Genomic DNA, 20,303 nt, shown 5'->3' with positions numbered 1-20,303 from the left:
CAGAAGGGAACAGTAGCAGCTAGAGCGAAAGCTGCTCACATTTCACAACTTCAAACCCTCTTCCCCTCAATGCACACATATAGTATCTCCTTGGCAGCTGCAGCAAATCTCTCAGAGGCCCTTAATGCCAGGCAACACTTTTAGATCCCTGAAGAACATGTCATAGCTGTCTAAGTAGGCACCTCCACATTAGCAGCAGCAGCAAGAGCAGCAAGACCAGCCGGCCATGCCCATTTCCATGGCAATCCAGCTGAAGATTCAGGTGCCTCTCAGCCATGGACCTGTATAAGGAACCATTGACACTTGGCCTGTAGCAGGCCTATCCCTGCCACTCTTCCACTGCTCACAATGTGGATTAATTAAATTGCAGTAATTTACATAATCCATTTAATTACTTGAAATCACCAAGTGGAAGGCCTCAATTTAAAATCATTGATTTTAATCAACTTTTCCATGTGTGTTTCACCTACTTTCGAAAGAAAAATGGCTTCTCATTGGTTGATATAATAATTACAACATGCAGATTTACAACTAAATAGAACCTTTACATTAGGACTTGGGATATAGTCTTACCACCAAGGTGGGTATGCTATAAATAATGTAGATTTATTAAAGCAAGTATATAGCTTAACATTTTACATTGTTAGTATATTAGAAAATGGCAAGAGATTGTTCTCAAGTTCCACCAAAAGTCAAACTCTTAATGCAGTACAAGATCTATTGTGCCAATATACGAAGCTCAAGCTCAAAACATAAATGTGTTTCATCCTGATTTTTCTAATAAAAAGCACACAGCCCACTGTATCTCAAAGATTTTTATAGAAACTCATGGATTCAGCATATTTCCTTTTTATTTATCACTGGCTCTCAAGGCATTCAGATTTAGATCTTAACATGTTTTGTACTAAATTCAGATTTAATTTTAAACAGGATTTTAAAAAATAATGCATCTGTAAGTTAAAAAAAAATGAATTTAAAATGTTAAAAGCTTGGAATTTAAGAAATAAAACAAAGAATAATTTTTAAATCAACCCTGACTGGAAACAGCTTGTCACCCACTGCAGGCCTCATGCCATGGAGAACCTAGGGCGGCCCTTGCTAGACCCCAGCCGTATGTAGAAGGTGTACATGCCCAGCAGGCACATGGAGGAGAGGAAGTACAGGCCGATGTCTAGGTGGGAGTAATGCAGTCCCAGCACATGGAACCACTCGCTTTTCCTCACACCATCATCTTCTTCTTCCTCCAGGACACCAATGATCTCCTTGGACTTAAGCCCTCGCCTCCTCAGGTGCTCCTGGGCAGCTGCATAGTCAACAGCCTGGCGACTGTTATCATCCGTCATCAGTAATGGTGCAGTGTCCCTCTTGCTTAGATGCTGCTTCTTCTTGGCTGCCAAGGCTGCAGCTTTTAGGGCTTGCCATTTCTGAGCGACCATCTTTCTTCCCACAACTGGATCCACCTGCTCTGTCCTCTTTTGTTCTCCTCCTTCCTCTTCCTCTCTTCTCTCTTTATCCTCCATCCCCACTATCCCATTGCCCTTGCCCTTCGCTCCAGTTGTCTCCTCCACATCCCGGCTCTCCCTGGCCAACAGAAATGTCTCAGGTTTTGTGTAGGCAAAGTAGATGTTGACTGGTGAGTAGTGGCCCTTGAGGAAGTGCAGGACGGCTGCCTCATCCCATGCATGTTGCCCATTGATCTCTTTGTGGCAAGAGGGGCACATGTCTGGGGGAGGCCACTGCATCTTGGGGAATTTGGGGTCCTCTGTCAGGTCACCTGAACAAAACAGAGCAAACAAGAGTCAAGACACACTTCCACCAGGTTATGCAGCAGCAGCATGGCCCAGAGCATTTACATTCCTGGCAGGAGATAGGTAATCTCAGAGAGATGTCCCCTCTGCTGCTACAGCCAGGCTCCGTCTACACCAAGCAGTGCAGGAAGCGTACCAGAGGCCCATCCAACCCCTACTTGGAAGTCACTCAGTTTCCCCCCTCCCCAGTCACCTGCAGCAGCAGCTTCTCACACGCCCTTTGCTACTGTGGGGTGTGAAGATGTGGGGGGAGATTGTAGCCTTCAGCAATGCCAAGAACTAGGTCTCAACCCTGGAGCTGCCTTCTGTCCAGAGACCCTTCCCTGCCCCCACTGGCTGGGACAGGCACTGTCTCCTCACTTTAGGAAACAGCAAGGTTTCCTAAAGACTGAACAGGCTCCTCCCATTGCCCATCTCTACCAAAGTCTCTCTTTCATCCAATTATGTGGCCACACTGCTTTGATCACTAGGTGAAGGAATCTATGTGAATGCTGGGAGTAGGGCCTCCTACAGTGGTGAGAAGGGAGGCTGCAGTGGCAAGGAGGAAAACATTTGTTCATTTGTCCATGGGGCCAGGACACTTGTCCTTTCTTCCCCTGCAGCTGTCAGCAGTTTATATACTGATTTCTCCCTTGAGTGGACTTAACAGGTATGTGGCGGAAGGGATAAAAACAGTGCCTGTGTACCTGGGCAGGAGAAGCAGGAGATATTAAATAGAGCATTTAGAGAGCTGTCTTTTGATGAAAGAATTAACTAACAAAGCTATACCTTCCTACACTTCTTGCCTCTCCCCAGTTGTGGCCAATGCCAGCTATGTTACCTGCCAGCCTCGCGTTGACCCGGTTGTGCCTTGACCAAAGCCAGAGGATGGCCTCATCCAGGCTCTTCACTTGGTCCATGGATTCTGCTGCCATTTCTTCAAAGTGCTCCGAGCAGGTCTCACAGCCAAAAAAGTAATGGACATAGCCTCGCATAGCACCAAGGACCTCTAATGGACCTGGAGGAAACAAGACAGCCCTGTCAGGGCAGCATGCAAAGCTGAGGATATTCTCCATCTCAGACAGATGCCACAACTGTGCACAGCACCCCCTCTATCACCCCAAACTTCCCTCCACTCCAAGATCCCCTTCATTTCTTCCTGGCTGCCTGCCAGCTCTCTGAGGCTAGGTGGGTCCAGAAAATTGCAAACATCCCCCAGAGCAGTCAGCATTGGGTACACTGCCCCATGTAAAGATCTGCATGAGGTACAGCCAGGGGCCAGTCAAAGAAGCAAGGCTTATCCTGCCATTTAGGACACATGCATCCTGGAGCAGCACAGGATCCTGGGCCTTGTTGGGCAATGGGGCCCTGATAGGCTGACAGCAATGCCAAAGTCTGACTGTGCAGTCAAAATGACATAGGTTCTGCTTAAGAAATGCCCTGGTGACTCTGAATTCAAGGAAAAGTCAGAAGACTTAGAGTTTAGACTGCAGAAAAGATGACTGAGGGGAATTTGATAACAGTTGTCTAATACCTCAAGGCAGCTCCTAAACAGGGCAGTGACAAACTGTTTTCTGTGACTACAGGGGACAGGATAAGAAGCAATAACCTTACATTTGAAACTAGGGAGATTTACCTTGGATATTAGCAATAAGTTTCTAACTAGGGGCATGGTTCAGCCCTGGGACAGGTTACCTGAAAGAGGTTCTAAAATTTCTACCACGGGAAGTTTTTAAGTGCAAGCTAAATAACACTTGGATGAGATGTTTTAGACCAGGATGATCCTGCCTTCAGCAGGGGCTGGGACTAGATGACCTTCTGAGTCCCACTTCCAGGAATATTTTCCTACCATTCTGTGACTGCTTATGTCACCCAGTTCTCCCACTGAACGTATAAGAGCTAGATATCATTTCAAGCTGTGGTCTTGTTCTCGTGTGATGTGGGGGGGTAGCTAAATGGAGATGTCAGTACTGCCTTTGGCCCATAAGAGAGAGTACCATGCAAAGCTTCCCAGTGATAAAGGCAAGGTACTGACATGCTGCACAAAGGAGACCAGTTTCCACCAGCTAGGCAGATGGGAACTCAGGGCTCCAACATACACCTAGAAGCAGCAGCAACAAAGCCCCTTACCTCACTGCTGTAAATGTTTTATGTCAAGGCAGGGAATCCAGCCAGGAATGAGGTTGAAGACCTTGGAAAGAAGTGGGGCAGGATGGTCCTATTGTCTCGCAGTGCATCACGCTTCATGATGCATCTGGTCTAGGGCATTACAAGCACCCAGGATATAGGTAATGGATAGAAGATCTCTTCACCCACAGAGATTGTGCCTCTGCATGGCTGCAGCAGGAAAGGGTACCCATCCTGACAAGTGACTGCCATAATGCTGCTGCTACTGGCCTATCTGACCTAAGTTTTACACTCCAGGATTGTACAGCAAAAGTAAGAACCATCACTAAAGCCACTGTTATAATAAGTGCAGTAATATATAGTTGCTGAGATAGGTAGTACTAGGTGGAGGGAAGCAAGGGTTACTTCTATGCTTTCAGTAGTGGGAGAACTCCTTGTCCCCAGTCTCAAGCCTGCTCCAATACTAGGTTGGCTTCTGCAACTCTTCTGGTGGTCAGAGGCATGTTCCCCACTCCATTTTGGGCACATACAATAAGCCAGTTCAATGCTGTGCAGAATAAATAACATCCAGCCCTATATAAAAGTGACTGGGTTGACTTCTGTGGACAGTGATTTGAAATGTCAACTCTGTAACTTTAAATGTCAAACTTGTTGTTTGGTAAGTTTGATTCTTTTATACATAAAGTTATAAAAAGGGGAACTGGGTTAACTGTAAGACAGAAAACAGGCATGAGGAAGATAATTGCTTTTTCCCCTGAGGTCAGAAATTAATTTGGGAACCTTGGGAATATGTCTGAAGTTGGTAACAGAACTAGAAGCTACCTGGCAGAAACAATGAAATAGGGTGCTGCTATATTAATTGCAAATAGGGTGCTGCTATATTCTGAAAAGTTATGGAGGGGTGCCTTGAGCCTAAAAATGTCGAGAACCATGTTTCTGGATTCAGCCAGACCTCCTGGATAGACTTTATTTTTTATGGACAACTCTGCTTCTCCTGGTAACCATCTCTCTTCTCTCTAGTCTCCTAACAATGTTAGAAGTTTTCTGATGCCCTTGCAGCATCAGGCAACTGTAAACTGCTTACAACAGGGTAGTTTCCACACCGCTTTCTGTACGGTCATATTGGCCGACGTAGCAAAACTGGATACAAACTAACAGCATGGTTATCTTGTACCTGCATTCTGCGCACTGTGCCATGATGCCTGCACTGTCAGCAGGTGGAAGAGGGTCCAGATGGAGCAGGAATATCCTCGGTAGCGAGGTTCACTGCCTTGGCAACCCACCCAGGTCACATCATTTGTCAGCACCGCTGGATTTGGAGGCTGATGGGGAAACAGACTGGGGTGAATTTACAGAAAACAACTCCAATGAAAAACTGAGGGAAGAAGGGAAGCCAAAGTAGAAAGTTGAACCCCAGAGAGGGGATTCAGACAACCAAATACACCCCATGTCCCTCCTTACAGTGCAGAAGGGAAACACTCTCTAAGTGTCTTACATCTTTTTTATTCTTCAAGGCTTTCTCCAAGGCTCTCTGGGAAACGTTTGGTTCCTTCACCTGCTTCAGCCAGTTGTCCAAAGAGTGCAAGAAATTCTTGACAAAGGGACGTCCAGGAAAGTACTACAGCAAAAACGGAGAAGAGGAAATACAGTGAGTGACAAGTTTCAACCCTGGTCATGCCTGAGGAACACAGATGCTGTGGAGACTCTTGGCTCTGGTTCCAGAAAGAGTCTGGAGAAGTTACAGCTTTGTGGGCAACGTAAAACAAATGATCATGTAGCAACACAGTCCATGCCCTAGCTTTGCCATAAATGCTCTCTGTAAATGAGACACTGCTTGTAAGGAACTCAGCTATGACAGGCCCAGTCACTACCAGAACGGGAATGGTAAGAGAACGCTGGCTGTGGGGGAGCGCACAGCTACCCACGGCCCCAGCTGGCTATGAAGGACCCTTTTCACCAGGATCCAAGAGGCTAGTGTTGGGAAGTCTCTTCATCTGTATTCAGGGTGCTTCCCATATGAACAAATCAACCCTCAGGCCAAGAGCCAAGATCCAAATCTTGTTTGCAGCTCCAGATCATCTCCAAAGAACACAGAAAGCTACTTTGACAATAAGCCAACTAAAATCTGATTAGTATCTGCACTTTAAAACCACAAGCACTCTAGGGACTGGAGAAGTGAGTGACACACACATCACACAAGCAGAAAGAGAGGCCCACATCACAGAGGCAGACATACAGAGAGAGACAGGCAGTACTGAAGGACAAAAACAGCAGGTGAGCAAATAAAAAAAGAATGAACAAAACAAGAGACAAAAAGCATTTGGTTGTTACTCATCTGTCATACATAGGAACCTTGTTATACTGTACAATTCGTAAACACACAGGAAAGCAGATGTAATCACCCAAAACTAGGCGGGGTGGCCATTAATTGCTGATCCTGTCATTTCTGCTGAGAAATCCTGGTGGCACTGCTCCATCTAGTGGCCAAAGTTTGAAACACCATGGTTCAATCCCCAGCACCAGCTCTTTCCAGATTAGAAACAGGCTGACACCCAGCTCTCAATTTTTACAGTGCGAGAACAGCACAAATGGAGGCTGCAGTCAGCACTCCAGCCCTCAACAGCAGTCCAAGACCTGTGAACTTTGCTGGAAGAGGCGAGCATGCTTGGCAAGCTGGGTTCCTTGTGTTATTTCAGCACTGGATCCTCTGTTGCCTCTCTCTGAAGAGCTGTCCCTTAATCAAAACCCAGTATTGCTACAGCTGTTGAATGCCATCAAAGCATTTCCCAGTACAGACTGTTCCTGTAAGGTTGCAAAATAAGACCAAAAGCCATAGAACCACTTCACATCTCCTTAAGTATGTGAAGGAAAAGGCACTCCCCACTCTTCTAGGGGAAGATGGTGAAGTGGGATATTCATTTAAATAATTCCTCAGTATTCAAGACACTGAGAGAATTACAGCCTAACTAAGGCCTGGCAGTAAGCAGAGGAATTCAGCAGGTTCAGCACAGCTTTGCCAAGGCACCTCACCCTGACCTACATGAATCCCTGCTATCCTAGTCCTGCCCTCCTCACATAGCTGGTCAATCAAATTCCAACATATGGATAAGCAGCTATCAGTCATTCGTATGCCACAGGAAAGGAGACATTTCAAAGCTGCTGAGTCAAGGAATGGTGCCCTCTGCACTCTGATGGTATGGTTAGTTCAGGGCTTGAAGGCAGAGAACAGAGCAGCAAGTTGGGAGAAAACAAAACTTCAAGCTGAGGATGGAAAAAACAGCAGTGCCACCATTACTTCCCCTTGTAGCAGCTTGGCCCATGCTGAATCATTGCGCATAGGCACATAGGGTTTCAAAAAGGAGTAGCACATGTCAGAAGTGGATGGGGCTGGTCAGGTCACTTGCATAAGTCAGAGACTGGAAGTAGGGATTTTGTTGCCAGCTGAGTGCTTGATGCTATCCTGTTCCTGGTAACAGTTAAACAAAGACCTTATCCACATCCAGGGCTCAGATCCAGTGAGAGCCTGATGTTTACACACAGCCATACCTGTGAGTTTCCTGCAGCTTGGTTGGGCCACAGCTGCACTGGAAATGCATGGGAAGGACATTGTCAGGAACATATGCCAACCAGAATGTGGCATTTTCAAACAGTTTGACCCCTCTCATAGTGGCCTGCCACATTGTTAGGCACCAGGTGAAATGCACTTGGGATAAATCAGTTTGCAAGGAACAGCCTCATTAGCTGGGTAATTAATGCACCAGCTGGCCTTGCCTCTAACCTAACAGTGGGGCAGTCCAGGGATTTTCCTCTCTGTCATTGTGGCAAGACCCAACACCTGCTCTCAGGATAAGGGGACTGGAGAACTGTTCAGTCAACAGAAGCCTTGCCTGGTTGAAGTCTCCTTAGTGCTCACCTTGGTCAACACTGCCACGTAGTGCTTCAGGGCCTCCAGCTGCTCTCCCTCCAGGATGGAGAACTTGGCTGTCTCTACCCTCAGGGAGTGGTGCAGTGCAGATTCCAGGTCAGCCATGTAGAGCTTGGAGCTGAAGAGAAAAAAATGGAGCACTGACAGCCTGGTGGGTCTATCCACACTGAGAAGGTAACTCCCTTCACGCTCCTCATGTTAGTCATGATGCAGCATCTTAATGAACTCAGGCTGCATAAAGGAAGAAATTTGGACAGATGGAAGAACAAGAGAAAGCATTTCTTACTTGTCAGCATGCTTCCAGTGGGTTGTCTCTGTTGGGTGCTCTGCACCTGGCACCCTTGAAGGAGGAGGTGTTGTTATATTCTGGGCTCTTAATATTAGAGTTTTGTCATTAATACCAGATAGGCCCCTCAGAAAGGAGGTGTAGGAGGATCGTGCCTCCTCTTGCCTGTTAAAGAGGCAAAGACAAAATATGAGAGATGCCTTTGTCTCCTCTCCACCCTGATAGACCACCAGCTGCCAGACACCGCCCCCCCACCGCGCCCAGGCACATGTGAGATATCACACCCTGAAACAAGAGGAGACTCCTTTCCAGGAGTGTATGAAAGGCCCTACCACACACATGCAGTATCCACCCTCTCCCCATGCATCTACCAGCCCCAGATACCCCCTCTCTACTCTACTTCCTGCAGCCTCCTCTCACCCTAGGTTTCCAAGAAGAGCATTTCTGCCTCTAGCATCAGAGAGAAAGTGCCAAGTGCTGCCTAAAGTTCCCTGGCAGGGATGTGCGAGGTGAGTAGGAAGCACTTTAAATGTTCTAGCCTCCTCCATCTACACCAGCAGTGCCACTCCCCAGTGTACTTCAGGGAAGCAGGATGAAGATAGAAAAGTTCAAGGTGAGTTACTGTCTGCAGCCAGTTCCCCTAAAAGATGCACTTTCCTCTGCCTTTCATGCAATTCCTGATCAGCTCTGGAGAGGTCAGCTTTACCCCCTTCAAATCACCACCTTTCTGAACAAGGGGCGGTAAAACAGCTTTAAAAGATCTGACAGAAAGAGTGTTCTCTATCAAAGTCTACAGGTTGGAAAAGCAGCTTCCACAGAACCCTGCTGAATGTCATTATGCAGGCAGTATCCAAGCATCCTAAAAGCTACCCACAAGGGCTGGGATTCACACTTCCTGCCCAAGCACAGGCAGCCTGTCCAACATCAGTCCTAACCACAACTGCCAGGATTCAAACCCTCAGTCTCTGGGTACAGCACAGGTAAAGCTTTAACAAGCTAACAACAGAGGTGGCCCGTTTGCAACCTGGGAATTAGCAGGGAAGCACTCACACAGAGATGCGAGAGAAGGAGCCGTTGTTGACAAGCAAGTAGGCGGAAGGGAAGGTGGTCACGTTGTACTCCTTTACCAGCTCCTCCTCATTGCTCAAGACTCTCCTGACAGCAATGTTTGTGTACTGCTGCATGTCCAGGGTCACCTGCAATGCCAGACGCTCCCAGGTCAGGCTACCCAAGGCACAGAACATCCCAGGAACTAGACCCATCACAGAAGTTTTCCTCTGTAGGCAAAGCTGACCCCAGGGAGTTCAGTGGGAAGCCCATGACTCCTCCAGGCCAGCAGGACAATTCAGTTCCAGTATAACCCTTCACATCCTCCAGGCAGTGCCCAAACATTACCTGGCCCTCCCAATAGTCCCAAGAGGTAAAAAAAACATTAACTGTCATTGGAACCACACAGGGGGTAAGGGACTGGCCCAAACTGGGTGAAGAGATGAGTTTGAGACCCATCAATTTCTGGCTCTTGAGCCCAAGGCTCATTCATCTTTGGAAAACTACTTGGGGATCATATTCTTCCCTCTGCAGCAAATGGTATGTGATATCTATGGAAACTAGAAGGGGCATAAAGAAGGGTTCCAGACTAATGTTATGCCTCAATGTCAATTAAACTCTGCAGAGATGCAGGGTATGGAAGGAGAACTTGCTTCTCTGGTCATACTACTTGGCAGAAACCTCTTTGGGAAAATAACTGCCCTCTCTCTTTCTATGTGCTAACAACAACAAGCACAGGCATGTGTGTGTGGGGGGGCGGTGCTCACCACAACTGCAGGGGCTAGAGCAACATAATGTTACAAGAAAACATCACCTCTCTGCCCACAAAGGAGTTGTTCTTCTCAAAGATAAGGGCCAGGTACGCAACTTTGTTTTTCTGAAAGAATCCACGAACCTCCTCTGTGCTATAAGGGAAAGCAAGACAACAGGATGGGTTGTAACAAAGACAAGAACATTCCCTCCACGTAACCACTGGAAAAGTGGCAACAAGTGCATAAAGAACAAATAAGCAACACCACATGGGGCATAACTCTTCAAGATGGGAAATGGCTACATTATACAGAATCTGCAGAATCATGGGGTTGAAAGGAACCTTAAGGGTCACCTGGTACAGTCCTGCAGATGAGTTGAAGTGCCTGTGGAAGGAACAAGAGGCAGGAAAGCTTTGGGGCAATTCTCTCTTTATCCATAACACTTCCTGACTACTCACACACACCTTTCTTTTCTGATAAGTTCCTTTTTTTCATTTCTTACAGGATTCCCATGTACTCCTAATACCATGTTTTCTGGAATGCAACACACCCTGGAATAAGACAGACAACTTGTTTTTCAAAGTCAGAATGAAGAAATAAAGAGCTGTGTTTGTAATAAGTCACTGAGTAGCAGCAGCTCAGGAGTCCAGCCTCACTCACTATTCTGTTTCCTGTGGAATATGTGCAATTTCTTCTTTTTGTCCCCCATAGCAGAAGCTTGAGCAACAGAAAGTGCTGTTGCTGTACTTCCTTGCTTATAATGCACACCCCAATTTCCAATGTAGGGGGAAAAAAGATGCGTCTTGTATTTAAAGAAAATAACATATTTTTGAGGTGGTTCCTTTATCCACTTTGGTCAGGAGCCCTTCCCCACAACTGTTTTCCCCATTACTTGGGATACAAGATCTAGATAGTTTGTGCATCTTTGACTTGCAGGAATTCCAGGTTTCATCCACATTCAAATCTCTGGGCTCCATATGTCAGCTGACTTCACATAGTTCTTTTATTTCTGAAGGGAAAACTTTGATAAACAAGTACTTTAGTACTGAACAATTTTTGTTTATCCTTTCATTTCTTTTTAATGATGACAGTGCCTGGCCATTTAATCCTACTGCTTATTTTCTCTGATCAGAACTTTTGAAATCAAAACCTTAGTTATATACCTAGTTTTGTTTATTAAGTGTCCAGAAAACCTCAGAAAGAAAGCCTGGGAAAGGCATCCAGTCCACTCCCACAGGAATTCAGTTAGAAATGATAAACATGAGTGCTTCTAAAGTGAGCACCTGATTACTGTCATTATCAATGTGTGGAAGAACCTAGATTTGGAGCCAAGAAACATAGCAGAGTATCCATGACAGAACTGCTACTAAAAGCCTTGTTAAGGATGACTCTGCTCCTTTCCTGATCTCTCACCCCACAAGACACCAATGCTCCCCCTGCCCTTAGAAAGATCTCATCTCTGAGCCCAATTGCATGCTACTATATCTCTTTCTCTCACAAACATGCACACATGCTAATTACAATTGGTACCAGTGTTGTTCCATTACCCTCCAGTTACCTGGCTGGCTTCAATGGGGGATAAACATCCTGGTACTTCTCTAGGTGGGTGATTATACCCTGTCTCAAGTCCTGAGGGCTGGAATCAACATCTGTAGAGGGAACGAAATACACAGAGCTTAACCCCACAGCAATCTTCACAAGCAGCCAAGGGTGGTATCTGCTGGCTAGTAAGTGACACAACCTGTCCCAGCTCCAGCTCTCATCCGTACTGGGTCCCTCCCGTCTTGCTGCCACATCAAATTTGTCTTGCAGAAGAGGGATCAAAGAGCTACTGGGCCTTACTGGGCACCTCCCCAGTCCATATGGCAGTCTCTGAAGCCCAATGGTTAAAGGCGCAGGGCAGAGATGCACCTCTTTTGTCAGGTTCAAGTTTCACTGACACCCCACAGGATTTTCCCTTTCAGAGGCAAGGGGTTGTCCTAGAGCTCCCTCCCACTAGTAGTGCCCCATCTGCCCAAGTCAGGGGCACTGCTCTCCCAGCCTGACCCAGCTCCAGAACTCAGCAAGCATGGGGGCTGGCTGCAAACTGAAAGGAAACAACTCTGCCAGGAGAATTCTGACCGGGGCTTCAGTCAAAGGGTTAAAGGGCAACTGAATACTCACGAGAGATCTTCTTTCCATCCTCTGGGCTTCTGCAAAAGGCCTCAAAAAACTGAAAAGAAACAAGAGACAATGAGTTAGTGTGAGTACCTTGACAGCACTTTAAACCTAGAGCACAGGGATAAACAGAACAGTCCAGCCCACAGAGCCTGGGAGTAGAGTTCAGAGACCTGTGCCCTACAGCTAGCTCTACCACTGATCAGCTGAGAGACTTGGGCCAAGGTTACCAATCTGCAAGGAGAAGGGGAATCGCTTTAAGATCAAGGGATGGCGAAAGTGGTGTGGAAGGTACAGTCCATTAATTTCTAAATTGAACATAGTGTGAATGGAAGTTGTAGATTTGTACAAGGTCTGTGCAGCTTCTAGGAGCATACAGATCAATTGTGCAACCAATACAATGCAAATACAACAAAACTCCCACAAGCAAACTCATTCAGCATTTCAAGTGGCCTTTTAGCCAAGGCTTTGGTGAACAAACTGATCTTTGCACCCTAGAGGGCAAACACCAGCTGAGGCTTGACAGATTAAGTGAGGGGGAGGGAAGTAGAGGAAGTAGAGTCACCTGTCAGCCTTCCCAGAACTAGCCCTCAGAGGTCCTGTCTTGCGATACCCAACAAGTCGAGGTTAGTGGACCTGGACTGTAGGAACAGGGTGCCAGAGGCAGACCCCTCACAAAACAAGAGAGCATCACAGAGAAAGCTCCATGTACTTCATTACCTCAGGGCCATGCTACCTCCAGAATCTGAGCGTGCAGGTTTTGAGAACAGGTTTCTAGCTTTGCACTTTTAAACAAAGCCTTTTAACTGCCCCTGTTTCAGTTTGCACCAATTTAACAATTGCCTCAGTCTGCAGGGAGTCTGAAACAATTGAACTGAGTGGCATCAGCTAACCTGATCTTTTTGTAAGATCCTCTGTCTGAAACCTGACCAGTATAATATTATAGGCCAAGAGGCAATCAGCACATTCTTACACTCCCTCCAGAAGTGGTGGAATCACTTACCCTGGAAATCTTCAAGAGGAAACTGGACAGTCACCTCACTGGGATCACCTAACCCCAGTTGTCTTTCCTGCCTACTGCAGGGGGGCTGGACCCAATGATCTTGCAAGTTCCCTTCCAGCCCCCGACAATCTATGAATCTATGAGGTACCTGAGTTAGGATAGCTCACTGCACCACCACCTAGTCCTCTCTCCTCCAGCAGCAGCAATCCAAGCAAATGCTTATCAGACTGAGGGCTCTTGATCATCACCAGCACTCCAGCTCATACTCACTAATTCCCCACCTTTCCCTCCACATAACTAACCTCCTCTTTGCTTGTGTCCAGAAAAAGTGATTTCCATGGGAGTCTGGGGGGTTACCGATTTACAATCACTCCTTCTTGGCCACCAGCTCCATGAGGGACATTTCCTAACCAAAGCTAGTGCAAGGTGGAGACAGAATGGGTATGCATCAGCGTGCAAGGCACTATCCTTAAGCAGCTGGGACTGGTGCTTGCAGTTACCAGGAAGGGAGAGTTCCTTGTGGATCTTCTACCCTTGTTGCAGCCACAACACAAATACAACGACTCATTTAGGGAATCACTAGTGTGGGCACCACTTCCACCAGATTTTGACCAGTCAGAAGTTGGTGCATACAAGGTAAAGAAAAAAGGAATCAGAGAAGTCCATGCCTCTCCACCACCTCTGCTAGCACATAAAGGCTGATAAGCAAAACCCACAGGATTTATTTTTGTGGGGAAATGAGCAGAATATTAAAACATTAACCAAATTGCTGACATTTTTTTTCCAACAGCACTCACCATTTTCTGTAGGCAAAAACCAGTCAAGTTAATATTCAGATTTTTTATAGTGCCCTAGAGATTCTGAGTGATGTTCAAAAACCCAATAACTATCAGAAGATAACATACCATTCAGATTCCCAAAATAGATGAAAACGTAAGTTTTGTTTTCAGGGACAAAAAACAAGTGAGTTTTCAGAGAGATTCCTGAGCTACTTTACCATAAAATCCTACTGGAGACAACTTGCAGCAGTTCTTGCTGCTGTGTAGCTAGGTAACATTAGCTGTTAGTGAACAGTAGGGTCCTGACTTTGCCTGGCTACGTTACAGATGCCTTGTCTTCACTAAGCTTCTAGTGCAGAAAAATTACAATTACCTCACTTAAAAGCAAAACATACATTTCTTTTTAGATATGAAGACATAGCCAGAGATTTAACTGTACATCCTGCTAACTATCTATTAATTACTTTGACTTAACAAAAAGCCAGAGAATAGGACAGAAAGTGAATAATGAAAAGAAATTTAAAAAATCTTCCCTGCTTTACATAATCTGAAGGGTCACAAAAATGTGATGATTCTCACCAAGAAGGATTTTCATTGACCCTTTCTCTTTGAAGGAGTTCTTGGAAACAGTCCTGGCCTTGGGTCAGAGAATGTTTGTGGCAGACACATTTTAAATAGACAGACACTGTATTTCCCTTTGCACCAGATCAGAGGGCACTGCACCATCCCCTCAACCAGAACTAATAGTCCTTAAACATCCACTTTCATCTGGGAAGGAGCACAGGCAGTGCAAGAGCCACACTGGGCCATTGAGAAGAGAGTGATGGAGACTTTGCTGGCTTTGTCCCCCAGACTCTAAATCTTGGAGAGCGCTACCTATGGAGACTCCCAAAGGGAACACACAAAAGGAACAGCAGCAAACCTCCAACAAAGACTCCTGTAACGTGCTTGGCATCCTGTGTGTCCCTGTGCCACTTTGTAAACAATAATTCATTGTGATGGTTTCTTGTCCCCCTCCTTCTCCTGTCTAAACTTCAAAGCAATTCCAAATTCTGGGGATTGACCACCTGTTAAGAAGACATCTCTGAAGGTTTGGCTGACGCCTTATACAAGCCAAACTTCAATCCAACATAAGCAAATATTTAAAGTATATTTATTTACATAATTAGCTTCTGGGTATGGGACCAAGGGGAAGAATTAGAAGTAACCGCCAACAACAGCAGAGCCATCAGACATCCTCCGAATAGCTTGCAGGTGGCAAAAAATTTATCTCGGTGGCTCTGTGGCACAAAGACTCAGTAGCATAACCAGAGGGGGGAGAAGGGAACCAGACCCAGACGTCAACTTTGGGGAGAACAAAAATAGCAGCCCCCATGCTAAGGGCCCAACCATCACCCCTGTCCACTGCTGCTACCCAGGAAACAATAAAAAAGGGAAGCCAGGTCACCTGTGGTCATCCCCACAGTCCTTGTGACAAGACCTGAAGTATTTTTTCCAGCATTCTTGAACAATTCTTGCATGCAGCTATGCCCTCCCTACCTTAATCCCTGACAAGGCTGCGTATGTACATTGGATTCTTTACTTCCTACTCTGGAGTGCAAGAAAGAGGTGCTGCATGGTTTTAAACAGCTGCTGTGTATCACTCCATAAGGGGCTGCACTTAACAGATGGGGATGTGGGGCAATTCCTAGGTCATTTGGAAAGCCCTTGGGGACCACAGGGGTGTTACCCACATAGATGCAAGACCCTCACTCATCAGAGCAGACAGGCCACAAAAATGGCTCTCTTAGCCTGAAGGGGTACACTAAAACACAGGGTGCTCAGCTAACAGGCACTCTCAAGAGGCCTCTCTCCTAGGAAATGAGCTGGACATCAGTGCTACTGGAGGGCCTCCATGGCAGTAGGCCACACATAGATGTCATATATTTCATAGATATTAGAGCTGGAAGGGACCTCGGAAGAGCATCGAGTCGAGCCCCCTGCCCCAGGGGCAGGAAGTCAGCTGTGGTCATAGGATCCCAGCAAGATAAGCATCCAAATTTCTCTTGAAGGCGTTCAGTGTAGGTGCATGAACCACCTCTGGTGGCAGGCTATTCCAGACCTTGGGGGCTCGGACAGTGAAGAAATTCTTCCTTATGTTTAGCCTGAAACGGTCTTGCTGGAGTTTATAACTGTTCGACCTTGTCATCCCTTGGGGCGCGCTGGTGAACAATCGTTCCCCCAGATCCTGGTGAACAACCCTGATAAACTTATAGGTGGCCATCAGATCACCCCCGAGCCTCTGCTTTTCCAGGCTAAAGAGTCCCATAGCTCTCAGCCTGTCATCGTAAGGTCTGTTTTCCTGACCTCTGATCATGTGCGTGGCTCTTCTCTGGACTCTCTCAAGCTTCTCCACATCCTTTTTGAATTGAGGAGCCCAAAACTGGATGCAGTACTCCAGCTGTGGCCTTACCAAGGCCAAGTACAATGGGAGAATGTTGTCCTGGGATTTGCTTGAGAAGCATCTATGGATGCAAGCCAGCGTTTTGCTCGCTTTACTAGCTGCAGCATCACATTGACGGCTTATGTTCATCTTGTGGTCAATCATGACCCCCAAGTCCCTTTCATCCGTAGTGCTAGCCAGTGTAGCACTGCCGAGCCTATAACGATGCTTCAGTTTTTTTCCTCCCAAGGTGGAGAACCTTGCATTTTTCAGTGTTAAACACCATCAGGTTCTCGTCTGCCCATTTCTTGAGTCTGTCAAGGTCAACCTGGATCGCCCTCCTGCCCTCAGGTGTGGATGCTTTACCCCAGAGTTTGGTATCATCAGCAAACTTGACCAGTCCACTTCTAACACCAAGGTCCACATCATTAATGAAGATGTTGAACAATATGGATTCAAGGACAGAGCCTTGGGAGACCCCACTGGTCACAGGGCACCATGGCAATTGACTTCTGTCAACCACCACCCTCTGGGTCCAACCACAGAGCCAATTCCCCAGCCAGCAGATCGTGGTGGACCCAAGGCTGCAGTTGGACAGTTTTGCCAAGAGGTGATCATGGGATACCAGATCGAAGGCTTTTCCGAAGTCAAGATATATGACGTCAATCTCCTCTCCCTTGTCCAGGTGATAGGTCACTTGATCATAGAAGGAGATAAGATTGGGCAAGCAAGACCTACCCACAACAAACCTGAGCTGGCTATCCCTCAGGACATCTGTGACAGTTGCTCCCTGAGCCACAAGGCCAGAGGATTACATAGCCCATAGCAGCTTCCCAGGGACAAGCTAATCTTGTTTCCCCTCGCAAGCTCTTTAAGGGACAATTCATATGTAGAGAATTCTTCCTCCCTGCCTTGTTCCCCATAGCCAGAGAACCACCCTATATACTAAACATTTTTTGCTATTGAATCATCAGGATAAACAGGTTGGTGGATGTCTGAATTGGCCTGTGGCCAATTACTGTTATTCAGCCCCTCTCCAAACAAAGTCAAAATACCATGCAATATGCAGACTGGGGACCAGACCCGTTGATGAACTGATCAAGAGACTCTTGGATATCATATCTAACAGGCCACAGCCCTGATACCAGGTGAATGAGACAGGCTCTACTTTCCTCCCACCCCCTGTAAACTTACCTTCAAAGTTGGGTACCTAGTTATTCTAAAGTCCCTACACACTTCCTTATTGGACTCATCAGCACAGTTGACGGCACCAAGTATCACTGCTGGTCTCCATTCTAGAAGGACAGACAAAATGACAGACATGGTTAAGAGAGCTGAATTACCTCTGCATTCAGTACAATTCCAGGAGCACCTGTTAAAGAGCAGGTGCTAACTCCAGCCTCAGCAAGAGACCCAGCAGGTACAAAACGGGGAAGGAACACAGCATATGAAGGGAGTCAGGGATTCCAGAGGCAGCTTTTACTACAGGGCAGTCAGAAGTGTGCTGATTAAATTACAGACTTTCTCTCAGCTACTCCCATCATAACCTCACCCAGCAAAAGAGTCCCTGAAGAAGTTCCCAGCTGCTCCAGCCCATGATCTTTGCCACAAATTGCTGTATGAAATGCAAGAATAGAGCTAAACCTGAGGGTGTCTACTGTCCAGCACTTACCCTTGCATCTGCAGAACTACAAGGTACCCACTGGCACACTAGGGCAGCTTCTACTTCTAGCTAAGAAAGATATTATGTGAGCAGAGAGAGTTAGACTGGTGGGGGCACAAGGCAGAGGCTAAGTCATGGGCCCGTCCCTCCTCTCACGTATGTTATGACTTGTACTAACTTAGCCTAGTGGGATCCACATAGTCAGGGACCACAAGGTAGAGCCCTGCTTACTCACTTCTAAAACTGGTTCTATATGCAGTGAAAGTAGTGCGAGTGTCCATTTCCCAGACAGACCTCACTGGCTGGTCCTACAGAGGCCTATGGCATAACAGGTACATCCCCCCTCAATCTCTGTCCTTTTCAAACAACTAAGTGCTGACACTTGGATCCTGCACTTCCATGGTCAAGACCTGAACTCTAGGAACAGCACCTGCCTGCTGTGTTTCTAACACACCATACAGAGAAGTCATGTTAGCCACAACTAAACATAAAGCTGCCTCTAGAGTAAAGGATGGCAGCTGTTTAACCACGTAGAGCAGATACTCTGCAGTAGATGAGCACAGCAAGTGAAGAAAAGCATTCTACATGAGTCAAATCACTCAATTAATACAGCACCAGCAGATTTTAGTGACAAGGGGAATGCAGTGCTCCAAGCTGGAATGTGGTCCCTTTGGATCATGCAGGTGGCCATGGGACCCTTCCATGCTCCTGTCAAGGCAGGAACTCAGTCTTACTGACCTGACCTCAGCCTGCTCCTTCAACAGCATCATGCCCAAGCTCCATACCCCAGCCATGTTTGACAACTGGTGCAGGAAGAACACCACATACAGAAACAGAAGGAGTATTTAGCATTTGCCTTGAAGGGCTCCTCTCCAAGTTGTGCATGGGTTGGCAGTGCCCACAAGTCCTCTACTTGAGGGATCAATGAGCAGCATATGCTAGTACTCAGATCCCGTTTCCAATGTAGCACTGAACACAAGCCCCTTTCAGTGAGGGTAGAGGATAACACTGAGTAGCTCATGGTACTCTCACCATCTCCCCTACTGTTCACAAAGCAAATACCCACAGTCCAGCCCCAGCATCCCCCCTCCACAGCCTGAGGATGCAGGGATCACAGCACCACTGCCCGGCTCTTGCTTTCCATCCTCTCAAACTGCCGTAGTGTGAGTCTGTGCAGCCAGGATGAGTGCTGTGAACTCCTAGATCTCAACTGCAGGCTCTGAAGGAGGAAGGGAGGGAGGGCAGAACCCTTCTGTTGAGGCAACAGCCTCTTCCATGCCAGCATGAGGAGGACTGTGTCCTCCCAGCCCCTCACAGGGACAGGCTGAGCTGAGAGTCATAGGGAACAGGAGAGATCTGTACTAGTGCCAAGGGCAGAGTTGGGGAGGAAGCCAATTCAGAGCTGCTAATCCCTCCTTCATAAACACTGGTTCTCAATGTCCTTGTGCCCAAAAGCTGATGAATCCAGAACATTTGATTCCCATTCTCCCTTCCCCCCACGCAAGAGATTGGAGGGAGGGAGCTCAGCCAGCACATGAACTGCGGAGCTTGGGCTCTGGCTCCAGGGTGCAATGTTGTAAGTCAGGTGTGTGACTGCTACTCCATAACATACAAGGGGCTGAGGCCTTATCAACAGTAGTGGTCATCATGAGATATATTGGGCATGGAGACCCACCCCCCTCAGGCCAGAGAGAACCAATCAGCTCATTCTAGCCAGTTGATTCCCAGGGCCAGAGAGCAGAAACAGAACACAGAACTGTGGAAAGCAGCCAAGAGTTTGCTGGAAATAGCAGCAGTGGGCAGGAAAGTGGAGCACAGTGAAATCCATTAGCTTGTCTTCCAGCCTCCTCCCATGGCTGTGTGACTTAGAACAGTTAATATAGAAAAACTCTTGGAAAAGCCAAAATGTTACTGGTCAGCCAAGCACACTACTATAACCACTGGGCAGATGTTAGCACAGCTCTCACTGTATAGCTATATATAAATGCCATCAGTAACAGGTCTCGGAGAGAGGGAAGCATTAGCCATCAGCATACAAGGGATCTGCATTCAAGGGAAACACCAGCTCCTTCATATATCCCAGCGTTTACGAATCACTGCTTCTGGCACAGAATCCAAAAGACTGTTTGTGAGAGAGTGCTTATGCTAAGCAAGGCCTAGCCTTAGAAACAATCCACTAAAACTCCCAGAATGCTTCAAGGAGGTTAAGGAGTCAGCAATTGACATTCTGGTAATCACTTTCTGACCCTTAGATGAAAATGCTGAACTTCTGACCTTTGAACAATGATAAAAATAGCAGACATGCCGCTTACATTGTTAAGAATAGGAAACTGCATGGCTAAACCGCAATGACGA

General features: G+C 46.8%; 1 protein-coding gene across 1 annotated transcript in view; it reads right to left on the bottom strand.

Annotated features, from left to right (window-relative positions):
• Nucleotides 1-833: 833 nt before the first annotated feature.
• Nucleotides 834-20,303, bottom strand: part of LOC109306959 (sulfhydryl oxidase 1-like) — a 42,935-nt gene continuing 23,465 nt past the window's right edge. The window contains exons 3-13 of the mRNA XM_019530584.1: nt 17,480-17,580; nt 12,088-12,136; nt 11,483-11,573; nt 9,987-10,077; nt 9,176-9,321; nt 8,126-8,290; nt 7,828-7,957; nt 5,410-5,532; nt 5,089-5,236; nt 2,629-2,805; nt 834-1,774 (exon numbers count right to left, since the gene is read on the bottom strand). Coding sequence (XP_019386129.1) covers nt 1,068-1,774; nt 2,629-2,805; nt 5,089-5,236; nt 5,410-5,532; nt 7,828-7,957; nt 8,126-8,290; nt 9,176-9,321; nt 9,987-10,077; nt 11,483-11,573; nt 12,088-12,136; nt 17,480-17,580 — 1,928 coding nt within the window. The 3' untranslated portion in view covers nt 834-1,067. The remainder of the gene's footprint in view (nt 1,775-2,628; nt 2,806-5,088; nt 5,237-5,409; nt 5,533-7,827; nt 7,958-8,125; nt 8,291-9,175; nt 9,322-9,986; nt 10,078-11,482; nt 11,574-12,087; nt 12,137-17,479; nt 17,581-20,303) is intronic.

This window comes from Crocodylus porosus, unplaced genomic scaffold, assembly GCF_001723895.1.
Source record: "Crocodylus porosus isolate Cpor-Errol unplaced genomic scaffold, CroPor_comp1, whole genome shotgun sequence".
NCBI lineage: Eukaryota > Metazoa > Chordata > Crocodylia > Crocodylidae > Crocodylus > Crocodylus porosus.
The sequence above is the reverse complement of the archived record's forward strand: the minus strand, read 5'-3'. Positions and strand labels throughout refer to the sequence as shown.